Source organism: Pogona vitticeps, chromosome 1, assembly GCF_051106095.1.
Source record: "Pogona vitticeps strain Pit_001003342236 chromosome 1, PviZW2.1, whole genome shotgun sequence".
Taxonomy (NCBI): domain Eukaryota; kingdom Metazoa; phylum Chordata; class Lepidosauria; order Squamata; family Agamidae; genus Pogona; species Pogona vitticeps.
In genome coordinates, this window is record NC_135783.1 from 249,225,996 (window position 1) to 249,248,910 (window position 22,915).

Genomic DNA, 22,915 nt, shown 5'->3' on the forward strand with positions numbered 1-22,915 from the left:
TTATAAAAATGTATACTTTTGTATGTGAGGCACCTTCTCCCTCTCATGCTTTTCCTGTGAGTGGAGTTTGCGCCTTATTTGCTTACTTTCAGTTGAAAATAAACAAATATCTATTGGACTTCTCTATCTCTGGCAGATAGATTAATGTGTTAGAGACAGGTAAATACTTAGTCCTAGGATACACAGCTTTGAAACACAAAGGGTCTTCATATGCACTGTGTAACCGGAGGCGTTAATGTAAAAACTCAAGTCTTGCTTTTGAGTCCCCAGTTCTAGGTTTTTTTAAACTGCGTGTTTGGCATTGAAGCACCAGACATTAAAAACCTACCTATATTAATACATATATATATTAAAGTCTTAAAGATAATATATGAAGGGAGAGAGACCGCAGAGGTGTAGGAACTCCCCAATGTATTGCACAAAGCATCAGAGGGGGATTTATTTTATTGATTAGTTCAATTTCTATCCCGATTGTCTCTTTGTAGAAAGACAAAGCATAGCTTATAAACAGTTTGTAAGAACTCAAACATCAAAACAATTTTAAAATACAAAAATCACATTGCTGAAAACAATTAAACGTACTAATTATTAAAAAAACAGAATCTTAAACCTTGTTAAAATCAGTTAAAATAAACATGTTTAAAGGATTTTTTTAAAAAAAATCCCCCTTAAAATCTGCAGTCTACCAACTTCACCTATTAAAAGCCTGCCTGAAAAGGAAGGTCTTGGTCTGCTGGTGGAACGACAGAAGGGAAGGAGCCAGCCTGGTCTCCAGCAGAAGAATCTGACCCAAAGAAACACTGTTTTGCCGCAGTACTTACCGTCCACTGTTTGCGCTGGACAGCAAAATAGAAGACATACCACTGGAGGTAGAAAGGTACCAGAGCTGGTGGTCCAACTAGGGAAGAATGCAAACCCACATCAGTCCCCGATGCAGAGGAGCTGGGCTTCCCAGCTGGTTGCCTAATCATCTCCTGTTTTTCCCTCTCTTCTCTCTACAGTACGTGGTCAGGAAAAGGTGTGTATGTCAAGATTCAGCTCATGCCTGGACCAAATGTGGCCCTCCACCTGTTGCTGGTCTGCAGTTTTGATTAGTCCTAGCCCAGCACAGCCCATAATAAGGAAGGCAAGGAATGGGAGGCCAGCAACATTCAGAGGGCTACGAATGGCCCACCTCGGGCTTAGATGCGCTGATGTAGCCCATCCAGTTCCTAAGCCAAGGGTGAGGAATATCCAATATGTGTGTTGAACCTGATCTGACCCTATCAGATGACCAGAGACAAGGCCACTCCTCCCAAGGCATTCCCCATCTTTTGAAATGGGAGAGGCTATGGGACAGGGACCTCCTGCAACCTTGAGGTGCTCTCCTCTGTTGGGGACAATAAGGATGGAGCCACGGCAGGAGAGAGAGAGAGAGAGAGAGAGAGAGACAGAGAGATTACAAGGAGGGCATAAATGTCCCACCACTGCCAAGGTGGGAATGCTTTTCTCCTCCATAAAAAGTTGTGTAATTGCACTTGCACTGTAATGTTTCGACATCCTGGCAGTTTTGAAGTAATTGCCAAATTTATGGCCTAAAATATATTTACTCAGAAGTAAAGTGTTTGCTCTTCTGCACCGAACAAGAAACGTTTGAAGGAGATTTCTTCAAAACCTTGGGCAAACATCTTAATTCTGGTCAGCTGTTGTTGTGGCCTTTTGTTTCTGATCATGGGGTGTTCTTGGCAAAGATACTGGAGTGGCATCGCCATTTCCTACTCCAGGTGGATTGTGTTTAGTCGGAACAAGAGGAGGGGAAATGAGGCAGAAAACCTTGAACCATGTGGCTTTTCCAAGTGTTATTCTCTCATTTCTCAACTACAGGGGGCTAAAGTGTTAGATCTCCTGAGAACAGGAGGCTCCAGAGCAGACCACCGGTCTTTGCCCGTGCCTGTTTCACAGGCGACAGAGAACAGAACTACACCCAAAGTACTGTAACTCTGATGCCCCCTGGAAGTTGCCTCAATATCATTACTCTACCAAGCTCAGTATCATCTATACCGATCAGCAGCAGCTTGCCAGGATTTGAACCAAAGTCTTTCCTTTGGGCATTAATTCAAAGTTACCAAAGATTCAACAGAGCTGTCCAGAGTGGTAGAATATACCAGATGGGCAGGATATAAATCAAATAAACAAATAAATAAACAAACAAACATGGGGATTTCTGCATAGGTCTGTTCTACCCTTTACACATGGGGGGAAGGAGAATAAGAGAGCCTTGGGGATGAGGTTTCTCTCTCTCTCAGCTCTGCAGCTTTACGGCACACAGAACGGGAAGACAGCAAGCTGTTTCCCAGCCCAGTCCACCAACATGCCCTGATAACTAAGGAACTATCAGTCATGCTGAGACCTTGGCTACAGTTCTCCCGCTGGAACAAAACTGATGAGGGGCAAGCAGCCATAGGAGCTCCAGCAAGTTTTGTTGGGAAGATTCACAGAGCACGTTCTGTCTGATAAATCCCCAATTCTGCAGTATGTTTTTACTGTGGCATTAGTTTGGCCCAACGAGCGTAAGCACCTCCTCACCGGGTTCACCATGACAAGGGAAAATCACCTACTGGTGACCCAGCAAAGAAGTTCACTTTTCTCAAGACACAGGACCCCCTCAAAGCATTGACTGGCTTGTTCTTTTAAAAGACAGAGAGCGAGAGAGAAAGATCTTTGTTCTCTGACTAAACCTCAGTCAGAAACTGATTGTTAGAGATAACCTGCAATTAGAGTTGAAAGCACACAAATGTGGCAGGAAGTGACCAGGGCAGTTCTTCTATGTTTGTGAAATTTTACCTCATTCCTGAAATCCTGAAGACCAATAATCAAACAAAACAAGCCAAACTGCCCAAAGACTAGAGAGCTCATATTAATTAAGAATGTCCTTTATCCAGTCTTCGGCTACGTCTCATATCTGTTTCTGGCCCTGGATAATACAGAGGCAGGCAAACTGCTAAAAACCATGTTGTTAGAATCATTGTTAGAACCATGTTCTTTTGTGGCATTTTGATAAAGTCCTTCTCATATTCCAGAAAGGACAGGATACTCACGGATAAAGAAGTATTTGTGCTGGTGGTTGTAAGGCATGAACTTCTTCTTCTTTATACCAAGCTATGAGAGAATGAGAAAAAGTACAACAGCAGATCAGCAAAGATATCCTAAAGTGCAGACACTACCTTCAAAGAAATATCCACAGACTTCTTCCCTCTGTTTCATGAGGACTACTCTCCTGGTCTGTTCATGCTTTTGCTATATCTTTGCTATATCTGTGATTCAAGAGCATCAACTTATATTAAGTCTGCTTGGGTTTTTTTTTCTGTTAGTACAGCAGAGGGAATATGTGGCCACAGCACTCCCTCCTGCCACTTTGTGCTTTCACTTCCTCTGAGCTTCCACTTCCGTGTTGCACCCCAAACCACAAAAGGGTGACTTTCTGGACAACAACTCCCAGAATCCTTCCATCAGCGTGGCTACTGAGAGTTTTAGGCCCAACTTTTCAGCATTCAACTTGCAATGAACTGTCACCCAACTCAATCTTTTAGTAGGGATGTAAATTCTAGCTTATTTGTCCTTGTGTGGTAAATAAAACTTTATTTTTGTCTCCTAGGCAAGGACAGGATTTGTTTCTCTTGGCGAAAATGCACATATTTTCTAGAATGGGGTTGTCCCTTTTTTTTGTCCCTTAAAAAATTGCTGTTGGCTTGTTGCATGAATTAGTAAAAGGAGTAGCCCTGAACGAGTTGTTTGTATGCTTATGATCAATCAGGCATCCTTCTGTGATTTCACCTGCATAGGTTCACAAAGGAGAAGGTATCCATGTGCAGAGATATTTCATGAGAATCTCAAAAGCCATGTGGAAATAAAAAGAATCACTAGGCACTGAAGTTTTGTGATCTGTTCTAGATTTCTAGCAGAACTAGGAGAGATTCTTTGATGAGATGTCTCACCATCCCAACACAGCCTGTTTCAGGGTAACAAGGGTGATTTTTTATTTATATTCTTATGCATAGTTTCCATAGATGGATCTCTCTCCCTCCCTCACTCTCTCACACACAAGCATGAAAAACAAAATGCACTGAAGATTCTAAGCCCAGTAGGAATGCAGCACAGACTATACAGTAAAATCAGATTTTGCGGGTGAGCCACTGAGGAATAATCTTATCAGGACGGGTATACAGCCGACTAACTGTCTGCCAGCCATAACCAACACCCTAGCACTTGTAATGCCAGTGCAGAACTGCCAATTTCAGGTCAATCCCTTTGACAGTTTGTAGTATATCTCTATTTACAAAGGCGCTGCTATTTACACCTGGGAAGCATCCAGTTCTGTTATCTTTTTGGCATCCTCATCTCTACTCTTGACTTTGGCTCTGCAAGCCCTCCTCGTCCACCTGTCCCTATCATCCTCATTCTTTCCTCTATTTCCCTTTCTTCACCTGTTCAAGTTCACACTTTTTTCTTGTTCCTTCCTGCCATGAGGAGGAATTGTCAATGAAGGTGGTTGTGAGGAACAGCTGAGTTCAAGGTATGCACAAGGGTGTTGCATACAAAATGGTTACAAAAGCAAAGCAAAGTGAATCAAGGTATATCAAAAGTAGATTGACACACATGAATGCATTCAAGTATATCCCTGATGAAATGCCCATTTCTGTCCGGTCTATCCAGATTGCTAAGATTTCTGAGAAACACAGAAAGCCCAGAAAGGTAAACATCATGTCTACATTTTATACCACAGCATGATCAGAAGGGAGGAGGAAGAGAAGGGCCTGTTTTATTACACAAAAAACAGCTGATTATTACAGCATGAATAGATCTCTCTCAACAGAGCACCCTCCAGATCTGCTGGACTACAACACCCATCATTCTCTAGCCTGTTCTAGTTATGGTTAATAGTTACTGTAGTGTTAGAGTTTATGAATAAGTCTGTCCTTGAAGACCCAGAAGACTGCCATTTATTTTGAAAGAAAAATCAACCAACATTTGGAGGAGTTTGCAGGTATCTCTAACAAACGAAACCGGGAGTGGCGGGAAAACTGGGCAAGCATTAATTGACATCAAGTACAGTGGTTCATCTGTTTAGTTACGTTTGTGTCACCTCTTCCTTCCCAACAGTTCATACGGTGCTCTCTAATCCATTTTATCCTCTGAGTAACAACCCTGCCAAATAGGTGAGGCTGAGGCTGACTGGCCCAGCCATGAGTGCCATGGCCCATTGTGGAACTGAACCGGGAACCCTCAAATTCTGGTTCATCTCAGGCTTTCGTTTGCCTCCACTAACACTGTACTTGTGAACTGGTAAACTGAAGGAAGATTACAAGCATCACAGGAGACAAAGACCAAGGTCATCCATTTTGAATCACCATGTACGGGTATGAAAGCTAGACAGCAAAGAAAGCTGACAGGAGGGGGGGATGATTCACTTGAAATCTGGTGCTGGAGCAGAACTTTGGAGATATTCTGGACTGTTAAAAAGATGAATAAGTGGGTCCCAGATCAAATCAAGCCTGAACTACCTCTGGAGGCAAAAATGATGAAACAGAGGCGGTCCTACTTTGGGCACATCATATGAAGGCAGGATCCTTTGGAAAAGACAATAATGCTGGGAAAAGCTGAAGGCAGCAGGAAAAGAGGACAACCAAATACAAGATGGACTGACTCCCTAAAGGGAGCCACAGGGTTTACAATAGGTGAGTGGGGCTGTTGGGGCCAGGCCATTTTGGAGATCACTCATTCATAGGGTCACCCTAAGCCAGAGGTGACTTGACAACACATAGCAACAACAACAATTACAAGGACACAATAAAATCATCAGGATGCTTTCATCCAAAGAAAACTGACCCCAGCAGGACTGCACCTCTTCCCCACTTGGGAAAAAGGGGAAAGACATAATAGGTCAGCTGTTGTTTTGTCACTTGTCAGAGTAAGAGATGACGTTTATTGGGGGAAAGGTGGTTTACTTATTAAGTTTCTTTCCTTGGGATCCAGGCAGATTTAACGGATAAAAATAATGCCTTAGACCAAGCAAAGCCCAAGAAATCAGAGTAAACAAGCTTGAATGGAGCTGTTTCAAGTCATGCAAATTCTTTCCTGTGTAACTAGCCATTAAATGAACTGGATTCCCCCCTATATACGATTGGGGGGGGGGGGGAGAGAGAGAGAGTCAAGAAATAAATGAATAATTGTTTAAGAGAAAATTAGAGATTACAGCAATAATGCTCTTCCTACTTACTTGGAAATAACTAACTTTGGGTTCAAAACAGGATGTGTGAGGTTGGGGGAAAGGACTCGCATTAGACCAGACCCTGCAGTAGGAAACTAAGTGGCCAAACTTTCTCTGAATGTTGTCCAACCCACCCATAAAGTTCCTAGTTGTGCTACAAGGGGCTTGGGGAAAATTACAAACATGGTACAGGGACCTGAAACCAGAGCCCCATCCATGAATCCTTGAAAGGACAGTGTCCGGCATCCAACCATGATATTCTGCCACCTCAGCCAAAGGATCTCTAACACTGGGTGTGGGGCAGCATCTTCTACCCTTCCTGGAGGAACTGGCCTTGTTTATGGAGTGCAAGGAAAGTTCCATGACAGCTCACCTTCTCCTCCTGTGCTTCACTATCACTTCGTAGCATCAGTTGCCTAAAATGACTGCCTCAGCCTGCCCAATAGCAGGACTTGATCCAAGCATACTACCTGTTTTTTAAAACATATGAACTGTTTTAACAATTGTCCTACTTCCATAACAGGAATTTAACAGTTATTTAAAGCAGTGGTCCCCAACCTTGGGCCTCCAGATGTTCTTGGACTACAACTTCCAGAAGCTTTCACCACCACCTCTGCTGGCCAGGATTTCTGGAAGTTGAAGTCCAAGAACATCTGGAGGCCCAAGGTTGGGGACCACTGATTTGAAGGACATTTTTAAACCAAAATGAGCAACAATTTATTTCACATTTAATTCTACCACAGGCTTCCTACTGAGGAAGCAATAAAACCACAGAAAACTGAATTTGGTTTTCAGTCAGTTTTAAGCAGCAGATCACACTTATGTAACTCTACCTTGGAGTAATAGTCTAAGCGAATTTAAAGTCATTACAGATCATCTCACCTTTTATGGTTTTATTTCCAAGAAAAGTTACCATTCAAGTAAATTCTGGCAGGGATGTTCTTCCATCAAGATTGTGAATCATAAACGAAAGCTAAACAGAAGACAGCTAATCTCATGCACACTTTTAGGCCACAACAACGTAGTTTAGTCATGTCCGACTCTTCATGATCCCATGGACCAGCCAGGCCCTCCTGTCTTCCACTGCCTCCCGTAGTTGTGTCAATTTCATGTTGGTTGCTTCGCAGACACTGTCCAGCCATCTCATCCTCGGTCGTCCCCTTCTCCTCTTGTCGTCACACTTTCCTAACATCACGGTCTTTTCCAAGGAGTCTTCTCTTCTCATGAGATGGCCAAAGTACTGGAGCCTCAGCTTCAGGATCTGTCCTTCCAGTGAGCACTCGGGGTTGATTTCCTTTAGAATGGATACGTTTGTTCTCCTTGCAGTCCAGGGGACTCTCAAGAGCCTCCTCCAGCACCAAAGGCATCAATTCTTCGGCGGTCTGCTTTCTTTATGGTCCAGCTCTCACTTCCATACATCACTACAGGAAAAACCATAGCTTTGACTATGCGGACTTTTGTTGGCAAGGTGATGTCTCTGCTTTTTAAGATGCTGTCAAGGTTTTTCATCGCTTTCCTCCCAAGGAGCAGGCATCTTTTAATTTCGTGGCTGCTGTCTCCATCTGCAGTGATCACAGAGCCCAAGAAAGCAAAATCTGTCACTGCCTCCATATCTTCCCCTTCTATTTCCCAGGAGGTGATGGGACCAGTGGCCATGATCTTAGTTTTTTTGATGTTGAGTTTCAGGCCGTTTTTTTGCACTCTCCTCTTTCACCCTCATTACAAGGTTCTTTAATTCCTCCTCTTTCTGCCATCAGAGTGGTATCATCTGCATATCGGAGGCTGTTGATATTTCTTCCAGCAATCTTAATTCCAGTTTGGGATTCCTCCAGTCCAGCCTTCCGCATGATGTATTCTGCATATAAGTTAAATAAGCTGGGGGACAATATACAGCCTTGTCGTACTCCTTTCCCAATTTTGAACCAATCAGTTGTTCCGTATCCAGTTCTAACTATTGCTTCCTGTCCCACATATAGGTTTCTCGGTAGATAGATAAAGTGGTCAGGCACTCCCATTTCTTTAAGGATTTGCCATAGTTTGCTGTGGTTCACAGTCAAAGGCTTTTGCATAGTCAATGAAGCAGAAGTAGATATTTTTCTGGAACTCTCTGGCTTTCTCCATAATCCAGTGCATGTTAGCAATCTCTAGTTCCTCTGCCCCTTCGGAATCCAGCTTGTACTTCTGGGAGTTCTTGGTCCATTACTGCTGAAGCCTACCTTGGAGGATTTTGAGCATAACCTTGCTAGTGTTCGAAATGAATGCAATTGTACGGTAGTTGGAGCATTCTTTGGCACTGCCTTTCTTTGGGATTGGGATGTAGACTGATCTTTTCCAATCCTCTGGCCACTGTTGAGTTTCCCCCCCCCTTCATGGATTGCTGCCTTGTCAGGGGCTTGAGTAACTCAGAGAAACTATGGGCTATGCCGTGCAGGGACACCCAAGACGGACAGGACATAGTGGAGAGTTCTGAGTAAACACAATCCACCTGGAGTAGGAAATGGCGATGCCACTCCAGTATCTTTGCCAAGAACGCCCCATGATCAGAAACAAAAGGCCACAACAACAGCTGACCAGAATTAAGATGTTTACCCAAGGTTTTGAAGAAATCTCCTTCAAACGTTTCTTGTTCGGTGCAGAAGAGCAAACACTTTACTTCTGAGTAAATATATTTTAGGCCATAAATTTGGCAATTACTTCAAAACTGCCAGGATGTCAAAACATTACAGTGCAAGTGCAATTACACAACTTTTTATGGAGGAGAAAAGAATTCCCACCTTGGCAGTGGTGGGACATTTATGCCCTCCTTGTAATCTCTCTCTCTCTCTCTCTGCAAGCCTGTGGCCCCCTGTCCCTTCCTCCACTTTCAAGAAATCACCACTACTCAGTCCTTTCTCAAAATACCAAAAGGCGCACGCATACACACACCAGTCCAATTTAATTACTTACAACCAGAGAGGGGAATGTGTCGACTTCCAGACATTTGCACTGCATCTCCCATCATCCCTCCCCCCTTCCTATGTTGGCCAGGTCTCACTGGAGTTGCAGTCCAACAATACCTGGAGTCTATACATTCCTCTTACTTTGGAGCATTAGGTGCTTCCCATTCCCCAAGCGCTGTGAGACTGACCTCCACAGAGAGCTTCTTTCCCAAGGCGAAAAGCAATGGATGCATGTTGAGATCAGGGTCCTTGCGGAAGCAGTTGGGTTTAGCATGGTGCTGGAAGTGCCAGTGATTCCACCAGCTGGCTGGTGCTCCCTGCAAAGAGGAACAGAAAAAGGGCTCTAATTGATTGACTTGGTCCAAATTTTATCCTGCTGTTGTATTAACGAGCCCAAAGGACCATGCATGGTTTCTCCTGCTACCTGCTTCATTCACACAACCACCCTAGTTCAGACTGAGAGACAACGGCTAGCTCTGGTGACCCACTGTTCCTTGTCCAGAAGAGACTCAAACATAGAGCCCCCAAGTTATAATCCATCACCTTAACTGCTGCACCCTGCTGCCTCCGGTACCTTTATATTCTGTTTTAGACAGTGGGCACAGACAAACTTTATTCCAAGAAGCTCCAGGTTTATTGGCTGTGGTGCAATCTTACCTTCAGATGACCAATCACAAATTTGTGAACCCAGTGGTTCCATTTAGAGCTGCCAAAGACCGACAGGTGTCCAAAATCATGCTGCAGCCAACCTGCCTGGGCCTGGAAAACATCAGCATTAAATCCACACAATGTCACCTATGTGTATAGGATTTGCGGCATCATTAAAAAGGTACAAGTGGGGACAGGCGCCTCCACAAGGAAGCTTATCATCTGACGTCTAGCTAGTTGGGATGAAAAGAGAGTAACGACTGAAGTCCGGATTAAAAGAGTTCAGCAAATTTAGTTAATATGCACAACTCTCTTCACAGAGAGGTCTATGTGTCAGTTTAGCAAAAATCACAGGCCAGAAAAGCTTATGCCCAAGAAAACTTGTTAGTCTTTATGGTGCCACAAAACTCTAAAAGGGGTTTTCTTTTTTAACTGCAAAGGACTGCATCCAATAACCCTTTCCCCCCCCCCAACACACATCAAAATAAGGTCAAAACAAACACCTCTTTTCACTAGAGATCTATGGAGATGCCTTGTGCATTTTGGGGGCACCACAGATACAGAGGACGCCGAACACCCCGCATAACAGGCAAAAGAGACACTCATGTAATGACAGCCTCATAGGCCGTTCAATACCACCTGATCAGTAGCTTACCTGGACGGTGCCCAGCAGCAACCCAGAGAGGAGGAAAGGCACCAAAGAGCACCCGAAGTACCACATGTTGAGCCATGCAGCCACATCCAGCACCAAGATGTGTGCAAGATACAGGAAGAAGAAAATATAGTTGGGTTCCAGGAGTCCCATCTTCTCCACAGTTGCACGAAGCTCACGGAAATCCTCTGTGAGCTGCTTCTGCACGGAAGACACAAAGTTGAAAATTCCTCTGCTCTGCCCAGGACTGCTGGAGCATACATCCCCTATCCACTGTCCCCCAGTTGTCATGGACTACAACTCCCATCACTCCTGACTATTCACTGTATCATCTGAGGCTGATGGTAATTGCAGTTAAAAATATCTAGAGCACATCAGGCTGAATGCTGCAATCCTCGAGAGAGAAAAACATAGTTACTCAACACTTCTGCCTTAAGAGCATATTGCAAAATGGGGTCACCATATCAAACAAAGGAGATATTAAGAGGCAGAGAAGAAAAATCACACGGTTCTAGCACTGTCTTATGCTGCCACCTTTTGCTGTGTGGTGGATGTTGAAGAAATGATGAGTTGAACAGGAGAAGCATTGATATGCGTTTCTAAATCCAAATGAGTAGAAAGATAATTAACTTGCTTTTGGCAAGTTGGAGCTACTATATTTCTAAAGCACATAAACCAAATATACTAATACACAGAGAGACATACAGTATATACATAGGCACACCTACACGCTGCAGCTATCCAGTATGGTGTATGGACTCAAGTGACAGACAAGGACTCAGAAGATCTGGGTTCAAATTCCCACATGGTCATGGAAACTCATGGGGCAAGCTGGACCGGGTACAACCACTCCTTAAATATCTCACTTACCTTGAAAGCCCTATTAGGGTTGCTGTAAGTCAACTCAGCTTGACAAAACATAACAATATATTTTGAATAGCACTGCAATGATAATTCTCCCTATCTACTTTTTAAAAAGCAGCTTTCCAAGCTCTGGGCTTAGGCAACGTCCCTCCCAAGTTTTCATCTCAGACTTTCCCATCCATACATACATTTCTTCCCTCAAATCTGGCTTGTAAGGAAGGCTTACATTTTTCCAGGGTTCGAAACTGGGCTGGTCAGCAGCAAGTTCCCCAATCAGCAAGGGCTTCATGAATTTTCTCACCAAGGTCTTGTCAATATGGAATGCCGTGAACGGATCCTGGAGGAGAAAGACACAGACAAGAGTGAGAACAGTAAAAGGCGAAAGATGTATACGATTTGAAGAGAAACCCAGAGCAGGCAGGATGCTGTGCAACTTAGACCTACACCCATGAGAAAAATCCAGTGTAGGTAGCTGCCATCAATCTCCTGAAATTCTGTTTTCCACCCCAGAAAGAACACATTGCCATAAGAACATTTTTCCTTGGAGAATTAAGGCATTTAAATATACGAATCTCTCACTCTTTGCTCTAGATGGGAGACCTTTAGTCGTGTCTGACTATCTTTCCTTTGTCCACTCACTACCTGGAGAAAGGGGTCTCTTATTTAAAAGAAGTTTGGACCTCTACATAGGGACGTGGTAGCGCTGTGGGCTAAACCGCAGAAGTCTGTGCTTCAGGGTCAGAAGACCAAGCAGTCGTAAGATCGAATCCATGCGACGGAGTGAGTGCCTGTCGTTTGTCCCAGCTCCTCGCCAACCTAGCGGTTCGAAAGCATGCAGATGCAAGTAGATAAACAGGGACCACCTCAGTGGGAAGGTAACAGCGTTCCGTGTCTAAGTCGCACTGGCCATGTGACCACGGAAGATTGTCTTCGGACAAAATGCTGGCTCTATGGCTTGGAAACGGGGATGAGCACCACCCCCTAGAGTCGAGCACGACTGGACAAAAATTGTCAAGGGAAACCTTTACCTTTACCTTGGACCTCTACACATTCCATGTTGTCTACTGGAGATGACAACACTGCAGATCCAGAAACTGCTTTGCCTGCCAGGGGCTCTGGTTTCCTTGGCACCCTGCTCCTCCCCTCCCCAGTCTGATGGGAAATCTTTCTGCTTCGGAGCAGACAATACAGTTAAAGCTTGGGGAAAAAAGAGAGGAACTAAAAAAAGCAAAGGACAAAATGTTGTGGCGCCTTAGGACTAACAGATTTGTTCAAATGTAAACTTTCATGGAAGAGCTATATCCCCTTCCTCCCACATGTTTGAGGATTTTCATCCACAAAAACAATATATTATTCTTGAAGATGCCACAACATTTTGCACTTCTCCTTCTCTCCCTCCCTCCCTTTCTTCATAGTTTCCCCTTTAAATTCACCATTTGGAAGCGGCTAAATCTTGAATTGCACGTGCTTCTTCTGACCACTAGATGCTGCTGTGGACACATTTCTGGATTTTCCTCTGGCCCTTCTCTCACTGACTTTGCCTTATCCCCTGGAACAAAGAAACCTACCTTATTAAGGAGGAAACTGCTGGTCACAATGTATCTTAAAGGTCTTTGCCAGCTGCGAAATACTGCACTATCAACAACTTGTGCGGGGGGGGGGGGGATCTCTTTCTTAAAAATACTGTACAGTCTTTTCCAGCAAAGGTCCCATATATAAATATTTGCCATGTAGTCCCACTCTTACGCCTGAAGAAGTGGACTTGTCCACGAAAGCTCACATTAAAATTTTATCACGCGGTTCAATCCCATCACTTGAATCAGGATAACAGAGTTTCTGTCCTTTTGTGGCTGAAATCTAGTAGTCAGTTGTAATTAGAAGAGGCCCAACATAGAATCAATGGAATTGAAGGACTGATTCACCAAATCCTCACTGATTCCATGGGCCTACGCTAACTGCAACTTGCTACTAGATTTTAGCCTACTTATGTTAGTTATTAGCTCAACAACACTAGGGCATTTATATTACCACCACAGCGGTTTTATGAATACTTGGTCTTACTTTCTGTCATGGTCTGTAATGTTGCATTTCACCCAACTACAATTCCACCTACTACCTACAGCATGGATAAGAATCCCTGCACCTGTTGACCTGAATTCTAGCCTAAGAAAGCACAGGCTGTAATACGTTAGTACTCAAGAGTCACAGGTTTCCCTGTTGGGTTGGTATTTAGGTCTTCTAACAACTTGAAATTTGCGCCATACTGAGAAGCCAGCAGGTCCAAACAATTACATTCTGAAAGAGCAAGGAAGCAGGATTGTGCCCATAATGCACATTCTGCATTAAAGATCTTCCCCTCTGGCTGCCATTTTATGGAGAGTGCTAATGACTAGCTACTGTGTGATCTGAATGGACTCAGCAGGACTGATTGGATTATCCTATTCACTAGCCAAATACTTCTCTTAAATTAAACTGACCAAGTAACTTCCTCACTGAGTAGCCACCATTTTAATTCTTTATCTTACTGTTGTGTATAGAGATCAACTCCCCCGTTGTCCTGTCCAGGTTTCAGTAGGAGCCTTAGGACAGCGGTGGTAGAGGCTAACTTTCCTTCCCCCAATTAGTATAGATGCTGGGCAATTAGCCAATAGAGTAGGGAGGGTTGGAAACCTCCAAATGAGGGGTGGGGTTTTTTATACATGTGTGTGTGTGTGTGTGTGTGTGTGTGTGTGTGTGTGTGTGTGTTTGTGTGTGTGTGTGTGTTTTCTGTCTTCAGTAAATCGAGTTGAATTACTACTGTGTCGCAGCTCTTATTCAGCATCGAACCCCACTATCTAACACTTTCTCTTCTTCATCATTGTTGAAGTGCACGCATGCACTCCTTTTAAGAAAGATGTGTCCATTTTCTTTTTTAAAAAATACAGCAACAAAACAGACTGTTGAAATTCACAGGCTCTTCCACCAGTCATGACCATTCCACAGGAAAGGACGATTGAGGAATGAGGAATATCAGAGGGAAAAGCTCCATCGCCATCTAGACTGTTATAGTCACAGAAACAGAGCCGGTCTGGCCATTAGGTGCAGTGAAGTACTTGCCTTCAGCAGCAGATTTCAGGGTGGGGAACGAGCAGCAACAGTGGGAGAGAATTGTGTAGGCTACATAAAGAGCCCGCCCTGTGCCCTTTAATGAAGACAGCCTGCTCAGCCCCACCAGTGTGGATGGTGCCCCACTGCCCATCTAGCTGGTTTATGTACATGATAAAAGGCAGGAGGGTTCATTTGGGGGGCCCAATGTCTTGGGAGGGCACTATACAGAAAAGCAGGACCAATGAGTCCCAGTGCCTCCCCTTGCCTGCTAACAGTGACTCAGAACAGATCTCCATTCAGCCGAAGTTAAAATATGAATAAGCCATCTCAAATAAATACAAACCCACAAGGAAAATGCTGCAGGTGAGACTAAAAGTGCCATCCAGGTACAGTAACAGCAGAAGAGGGTGGCTCCACAGCTCCTTAATGGCAAAATACTTTTAGGTCAGACATTTTAGGCAAGAGATGTTAAGTCATGTCCTTTTTACAAAAAAAAAAAATCTTCCTCTTCCATCCCTGCTTCACTGTTCAGAATAAATCAGCTTTTCCTTTGTCTGACAGCACCATGCTTCTAACAGAAAAAAGTTCTTTTTCTTTAAAAAACAATTTAAATAAAACCAATAAAACTGTGTCCCTCGGTGCTTCCACTTTCATTTCCAAAAACCTCATGGGTCAGGCTAACCCACACATGCTTGCTTTTGGATGGCGTCAGTCACTTAACTGGTCTGCAGCCAAGAAAGGATACAAAAATGCCATTCCTCCCACTGCCTCCAGTTCTACCCATCAGAGAGAGAGCTGATGCTTATCTGAATACGGGAAGTTGATTGGGGGGGAAAGAAGAGTGGCATTTTCCCCCATCAGTCTTCTTATTGGAAGGGGAAAAGGGGTGGATCGTAGGCAGAGCTTTAGATGGTGGTACCACAAGTTTCAACCAATCATGACAATGGTGGTTGTAAAACCTGGCTGCGATGCAGAAAAAAGGAACAGAGGGAAGATTGCAAAGCAACTTTTGGAATCATAGTACTTAACCAGGCAGTTTAGACGCAGATCGGAAACCCACAGGCTGCTTTTTTTAGGTCTGGAGGGGGGGGAGCAGAGGTGGGATTCAGCAGGTTCTCACCTATTCTATAGAACCGCTTCCTAAATGTACTATTGGTTCTTAGAACCGTTTGTTGGCCTGAGATGAATGAAGGAGGAGGGGCCAGGTGACCAGCGATGAGCAAGGGGGAGGGGGCACAATTAACTGCCTCCCTTCCCACTCCACACTGAGCCGTCTGAGGTGGGATATGGGTGAGAGAGATAAAGCCCTGGAAAGAGCAGAGGTGTCACTGGGGGAAAAGGGGGGAGGATGAGTCCTTGATGTCACTGGAGGAAAGCCCATGGCCTCAAGGCAGAGGGGTGTGTGTGATTGACAAGGCATGAGGGCAGGACACAGAGGGAAAAAGTTTTGGGGTGAGACCGCTTCAATCAAACAAACAACCATCCTCGTTTTACTATGATTTTTTTCAAGTTAAAGGTACCACATAAGACTGTTGCTCTGCCTAGAAACAGTTTTTTTTAAATCCCAGAGAATATCCAATGCATGAACCAGTGACAGTCTCACTGATCCACGCAAGCAAGGTATGCAATAGAAAAGTCACTCACACCACAAAGAGATGAAACCTCCAAGCCTCATTTAGAGTAACAAAGAACTCTTCCTCCTGCCCCAAAACTGACAATTTCGGGAGACAAATGGCACACAGAGATAGCCCATTCTGTTAGAACGAGGAAGACAGCTATCAGTATTTTAACACTAGTAAGACTTACTATTCTTGAAGGCCATATATCCAGGGCCAAGAAAGGAAAACACATAAACATATCAATAGATAAGGGGAATTGAAACTCTTCTCTCCAGACATTCAGACGCATCTTGACCACAGGTCAACATGGGGGGTGGGTGGGGGCCGGAGGGACTCCGAGGGGGAGGGACCATCATGAGAAGGCAGCATTCTCCAGAAAAGACATACATGAGAGCATACTAATCAAGCATTTGTTGATATTGGCTGTTGTGGGTTTTTCGGGCTCTTTGGCAGTGTTCTGGACCGATTGAGGTGGTGGGGTTGAGGTGGAGTGGCAACAAATTGAAAAGAGACCATACCTTCCAAGCTAGAAGGAAGCGGGGGGGGAGAAGAACTCCTCAACAGGTGTGCAAAGGCAGCCTCCAGGTAACAACAAGCAGGGCTATCAGTCATTTCAGGAGCAGGAAAGGGGATGGAAGCAATTTTTACTGGTGAGCTATAGGGTGAAATAGGAGGTAAAGGGAAGGAGAGATGTCAGTTCTCTGTCAAACCTGGTCATAAGCACCCACTGTGAGGTGTGTGTTTGTGTGTGTGTGTTTGGCACATGCCCATGGTGAGGTTAACAGCAGCGGCATGCCCAAACAGATACACTTATCCAGATATCTTAATCATGTGAGAAGTAGTTGTGATGATAGGCAGTAGGGAGACCACCGTAGAAGAAGCTCTCATCAGATCCCACTGTCCTGGGCATTTATTTATTTATTTATTTATTTATTTATTTATTTATTTATTTATTTATTTATTTATTTATTTATTTATTTATTTATTTATTTATTTATTTGCCATTCGGGCATAGAACCTGTTGTTAATTTATTTGAATCCCACCACTGGGGGGGAGCACTTAAAAAGAGAGGGGAAAAGAAGACCAGAATAAAAAATCCAGTTCTTTTTCTCAGATGAGCAGAATTTCAGCTTTATTCAGCTTCATTTTAGATTGCAAAAGCAAATGCTTTCAGTGCACCCTCAAAGCTCCCAAAACAGATTTTTAAAAACATTTCGCTCCATCAGAAACTGAGCCAGTTCACCCAGCCATGATGCCTAGGTGCCACTGATTTTTTTTTTGTCTGAATAGTGCCACATACATCTGTGGCACTATTACATATTGCTGTTTTGTATACCAGACCACAAGTCTTTCTAATAATAATAATGATAATAAGTGCACACCATCAAGTCCAGTCTGATTTATGGCAGCCCTTTCCAGGGTTTTCTAGGTAGAGAATACACCAAAATAGTTTACTATTCCCTTCTTGGATGCTCTGGCACTGTATAACTTGCCCAAGACTACACAGGGTGTCTCTTCTCCCAGGAGGCACTGCGGGGAATCAAATGTTCAACCTCTGGCTCTTCAGCCAGATATCTAAACCAGTGAGCTATCCAGCTGGCTCCCAGTCTTTTAAAGAGACCAAATACATGTTTATGAGGAATGGCTCAGACCACTTGCCAGCATACAGGCATCTGGCCACCATACAACGTTCCAAACATTGAAGTGGTCAGCAAATTGGTTCTCCAGACAAATGCTTTAAGATTGGGGTGAGGAAACTGGCCATCCAGATGTTGTTGGACTACGGCTCCCATCCTCTTATTACATGTCATGCTGTTTGTGGAGACCAGTGTCATTCAGAGAGCTGCACCCTATACGTATCCCCACATAAACCCACATAAAGATGGTGAATATATCTATTCTTAAGAAAATTGAGAAAACTCAACATTTTGACCTAATATTCCACACTACTGTTATTATGTGCCATCAAATTACTTATGATTTCTGGAAACCCTATGAATTAAGACCTTCCAAAATGTCCTTTCATTACCAGTTTTGCTTAGTTCTTGCTAACTAGAGAGCACAATTTAACTTACTAAGTCATCCCATGTTCCACATTCCCTAAGATTACTGTCTCTTTTAGTGAGTCTTGTCTCACTGGGAGAGTCATGATATGACCAAAGGAGGATAGTCTAGCTTAGTCATTTTAATGTCCAGTGAGTTCAAACTTGATTTTTTTTTTTAAAAAAAAAATTTATTTATCCTTCTTTCATAGCATCCACAAGGCTATCCTCCAACATTACATTTGAAACAAATCAATTTTTTTCCTATAAGCTTTCTTCCCTGTGCAGATTTCACATCTTACATAATGCTTAAGGATACCATAGATCTTGGCCTTGGTCTCCAGTGACACTTCCTTTCACTAAAGGGTCCTTTTAGTTCCTTCATAGCTGCCCTTCCAAGTCTCAGTCTTCTGATTTCTTGACTGCCATCAACATTCTGACTGACAATTGAACCACAGGGTAGAAACTCCTTAATAATTATGAACTCATCATCAACAACACTAAAGTTACATAATTCTTTGCAGCCATTTTCTTTTGTCTTCTTAACGTTCCACCGTAATGCTACTTTTATTTTAACATTAATACTGGTGTCAAGACATTGGCTGCTTTCTGCCAGTAATATGATGTCATCTGCATAGCATCAATTATTTATCTTCCACCAATTTTCACTCCAATTTTCACAGAGACAGTAATACTGTCTCTGGAGGTCATGCGTACTTCTAATAATGAGCTCAGTACCTCATTTAGAAAAACACCCTCAGCTGAAACATGAATGTATAATGGAGAGATGAGTGAGCAGAGCGCTAAGGGATGCATGCAGCCACACAGCTGTACACGTGTCGGCCTCAGCCTTGACATTCAGAATGCCCACCAGGCATTCTGAATGTCAAGAAGTCTCAGGATCCCCGGCCACTAGCCACAGCAGCTGGTGCTTCTGGAATGAGAGTGAAAATACCTCGAGCACCAACAGTTGAGAACCATCAGCCTAGACCTCTTCTTGATATCTGAGATACCAGAACACCAATGCCAGTCTGGTGAGTGGCCATTCTGCCTGTCATCCTCTGGGAGCTATAGCCAAAAAAAGGTAACATTTCCCACTTCTGTTTTCAACATTTTTTTTTTGAATTAATGAAAAGGTCATTCCCTGACTCCAAACATCTCAAAGAATTCTTTATTATTTTGTTTAAAAAGGGAAAAGAAATAGAACAACCTTGTTATTCATATTGCTATGCATAAACAAGGCGTAAGATGTATCTTCTTCCCATGGAAACCTGGGATTTGCAGAAATGGGGGTGTAGATCTCTTCTCAGCACTTGTCAAAATAGTAAACTTTCCAGGAGAAGGCAAGGTAGCAGGCATAAAATCATCCCTTTTCTACTGGAGATGTGCCCACACTTTCCAGCCCTTTTTGGTTCACTGTTATGATCATTAATCTCCTACTGTGTTCACTGTGCATAGCCCTTACAACGGGGGTCTCAAACATGCGGCCCGGGGGCCACTTGTGGCCCCCCATGATAGTTTGTGGCCCTCGCCTTGCCTGCCCCCCCAAAGCACCCAACATCCTCTGCTGTCAAGAGTAAAAAAAAAGCCTTGCCTCGCTCGCCAACTCTCTCCCAAGACAGCACCTCTTGCACCCTCCATCCAGAACTGCAGCCTGCCAGCCAGCCCACCTGTCTGTGGCTAAGGAAACTCCTGGGCGGCTTCCTTGGGCTCTTGCTCCACTTGGCAGAAAATCTGATGCGGCCCAGCCTCACCCAGACTCTGCCTCTAGCGGCCCCCAGGTAAATTGAGTTTGAGACCCCTGCCTTACAAAGTTAACAGTGCTGGTTCCAAGGTGGAATTGGGACTTAAAGATGCTCTGAACCCATCCCACAACTTGGAAGAAGTAAGACATAGATACAACCTGAAAACTCTTTTAGGGAAGAGCCAAGCAGAACTTTAAGCTTGTGGGATCTATTCTGTTTTTTTCAACAGAGCTCTCAGGTCCTCCTGGCAGAACCTGGGTCAGATGCTGTGCATTTCATATGGGAGATCTCATGAGCCCGGTGATTGTTTCAAGCACCAGAAACTGAATGGAGGTCACAGACTTTCAGCACAAAATATCTTGTCTGTTTAACTTGAGTTTTCTTCATCTCAGCAGGATGACTGAAAGCACAAGGCAATTCCTTTTGTTATTCACTATTAAAGAACTACAGTATTACAGGACATAAATCTTTGCAGATCTACTGTAAATCATCCAGAGATCTATCAGCAGGTCCCAATCTACCTTCTGCCCTCCTCTCTTAGGATGTATCTCATACGGCACACAAACGGTCATACTAATAAAGCAGACAGCCCTTTGCAGTTTGGATCCCTGGCAAAATGCTTAGTCTACCCTCTGGAGCCAGCCCTGGAAAGCAGGGAGAAAAAAAGGACAGGTCCCTGCCCCTGGAGGCTTACAAATGCAACTCAACACAGTGGAGATAGGAAAAAGCTAGAGAAATGCAAATGGAGTAAAACAGAAAAGAACGCACAATTATTTTAGTTACACATAATTACATTTTGTTGCATGTTTTTGTAAAACTAAGGAACTGATTAATTTACTGAACTAGGGAGCAACATCTGCCTCCTGGAAGAGCACATGCAATTCTGTGGAAAGAAACAAGGCCTGAAGCAACCAAATCCCTGTTTCCTATCCTAGCCAAGACCTGTTGCATGCCCTTTAGCATGCAACAGAATGTATAGAGCTGGTGGCTCCCCAATTCCCCCCAATTATAAAATGTTTGCAAAAGGGGCACTGCTGTGTTCTGATGGTGCTCCTTTCTTTCTATGTGGCTTTAGGAACAATGAGAGAGGGAGGGAGGGATGCTTCATTACTCTAATCCCCTTCCCAAAGCCAGTGAGAGTACTGGAATGAAAACGCTGCAGCAAGTCTGAAGGCTTCTACATGCTGGGGCCTCCTGCACAATAGAGGGTTCCAGGCCTGGAGTAAAAAGCATGAGAAAGTCTCCAAAATATCTAGGCCTTCTGGGCCATCTCTAACTTACAGTGGCATTCAGCCATCGATGAACCAGGTTCTGGAAACTTCATCTCTGAGCAAAAAAACCAGCTTTCCACTCTGCTCTCCAACACCAGAAGGCAGTTTTACACTATATAAGTCTAGATGTTCATAACACCCTTTTTGTTTTTGGCCATCACCTCTGTCTAGAAAAACTGAACGTTCTAGAGCAAGAATAGTCTGGCATACACCTTCGTGGACTAGAATACCTTCTGACAGCAGGTATTCTAGTCCATGAAAGCTCATCCCATCTTTTAAGATATCATAGGACTATTGGTGCTGTCAGAGTCTAAAACCAGTCTTCAGAAATTATTCCTCCAGAAAAATTTCTAGGATTTCTACATGTTTTAATGCTAGGAAAGTAGGCAGCCTGAGACTCTGATTTGAGGCAATGCTCACCAGAACTGAGCTAGTGTTCCTAAGCATGCAAAGAGTCCTTTTCCCTTTCACCTCTCATTTAACTCCAGGCAGTCCTTGCGCATCTCCAAGACCGGGTGTAGGCTCAGTCTCCATCTCCTCTCTGTTTCACATATGATTCCCTAATTTACGGTAATCCAGTACTGTAGATCTAAGTCTACCCTTTCCACAAGGAAACCCGCGGGCATTTACGCCACTCCAGGGATCTCCGGTGCAGCTGAACAAACGGGGCAACCACACGAAGCTCCCTCCGTTCAGTTCCTTCCGGAAGCGAACGTGTTTAAGACGGGGAGGCACAAGCTTAACCACTCATCCAGAGCGACGAGGGGCCTCTCTTCATTCAGCAAGGGGCCTTTCCCCCCCGTCATCTTATCCCACAGGCATCCCCGTTTTCTGCAACATCGCGCCGTCTAGACCCCACCGCCAACTCAGCCCCCGGCAAAGGCTCTCTGGCGGCGCCAGCACCCCCTCGCCCGACCCCTTTTTATGCCCGCCCCCGCTTCCACCGCCAGCCATGGCCACACCAAAGGGGGTGGGGGGGGTTAAGGGGCTCTCCTTTCGTCCGCTCTCACCGTGGCGTCCTGCCCGGCATAGTGGCTGATCACGCGGGATCCCCCCGGGTGCCTCTTGTGGAACTGGCTGATATCGTAGACCTTCCGATCGATCACCAGCCACCGCTCCGGGGCTCGGCCTGAACGGGGCTGGATCTCGTCCCAAGTGAAGCAGCGCGGAGGAGGGGGCGCCCCCGTCGCCGGGAGTTCCTCCGCCTCGGCCATCTCCAGCAACAGCAGCGGCGGCGGCGGCGATTCTCAGGGGACGACCGCGACCTTCGACCGCACAGCCGCCACGATCCCACCCCGTGTCTCGCCACCGCTCGCGAACCGGATTAAGCGCCCCTCCGGCCACACCATCAGCCTTGGCGCCACGCCCCTCTCAGCCCCTCATTGCCCCGTTCCTGCGGCGGGCTCCGCCCCTCCGAAAGCCGATTGGACAGTCGCTTTTTCGGCTCCGGGGGGGGGAATCTCCGGTTTTTTAAGAATAAACTTCCCCCTCCCGCCGCCGCCGCCGCTCGGCCCTTATTGGATACGCCGGCAGGGACCCGGCAACTCTCATAGGGCGCGATCTGATTGGCTGTTGCGCTCAATTGTTCTAAGCTTGGCGGCCTCTGGGGAGCCCCTGCCTTCGCCCAAGTGTTGCATAAGGAGTCGGTCGCGTGGGCGTGGGCGCTTGCAGAGACCTCTCTGGTCCCGCGTTCCCGCTTTTTCTTTTTAGCCATTTTCGAAGAGGTCGCCATAGTAACCTGCCTCGGCATGCGAGACGATCCCGACACCACGACACAAAAACGCACACAAATAAGACAAC

At 44.8% G+C, this 22,915-nt stretch overlaps 1 protein-coding gene across 1 annotated transcript in view; it reads right to left on the reverse strand.

The window, feature by feature from the left end:
• Window positions 1–22,473, reverse strand: part of LOC110086192 (acyl-CoA (8-3)-desaturase) — a 32,867-nt gene extending 10,394 nt beyond the window's left edge. The window contains exons 1-7 of the mRNA XM_020806984.3: window positions 22,126–22,473; window positions 11,577–11,687; window positions 10,490–10,687; window positions 9,844–9,945; window positions 9,375–9,503; window positions 3,078–3,138; window positions 822–898 (exon numbers count right to left, since the gene is read on the reverse strand). Of these exons, the coding sequence (XP_020662643.3) occupies window positions 822–898; window positions 3,078–3,138; window positions 9,375–9,503; window positions 9,844–9,945; window positions 10,490–10,687; window positions 11,577–11,687; window positions 22,126–22,329 (882 nt within the window). The 5' untranslated portion in view covers window positions 22,330–22,473. The remainder of the gene's footprint in view (window positions 1–821; window positions 899–3,077; window positions 3,139–9,374; window positions 9,504–9,843; window positions 9,946–10,489; window positions 10,688–11,576; window positions 11,688–22,125) is intronic.
• Between the last annotated feature and the right edge of the window lie 442 nt (window positions 22,474–22,915).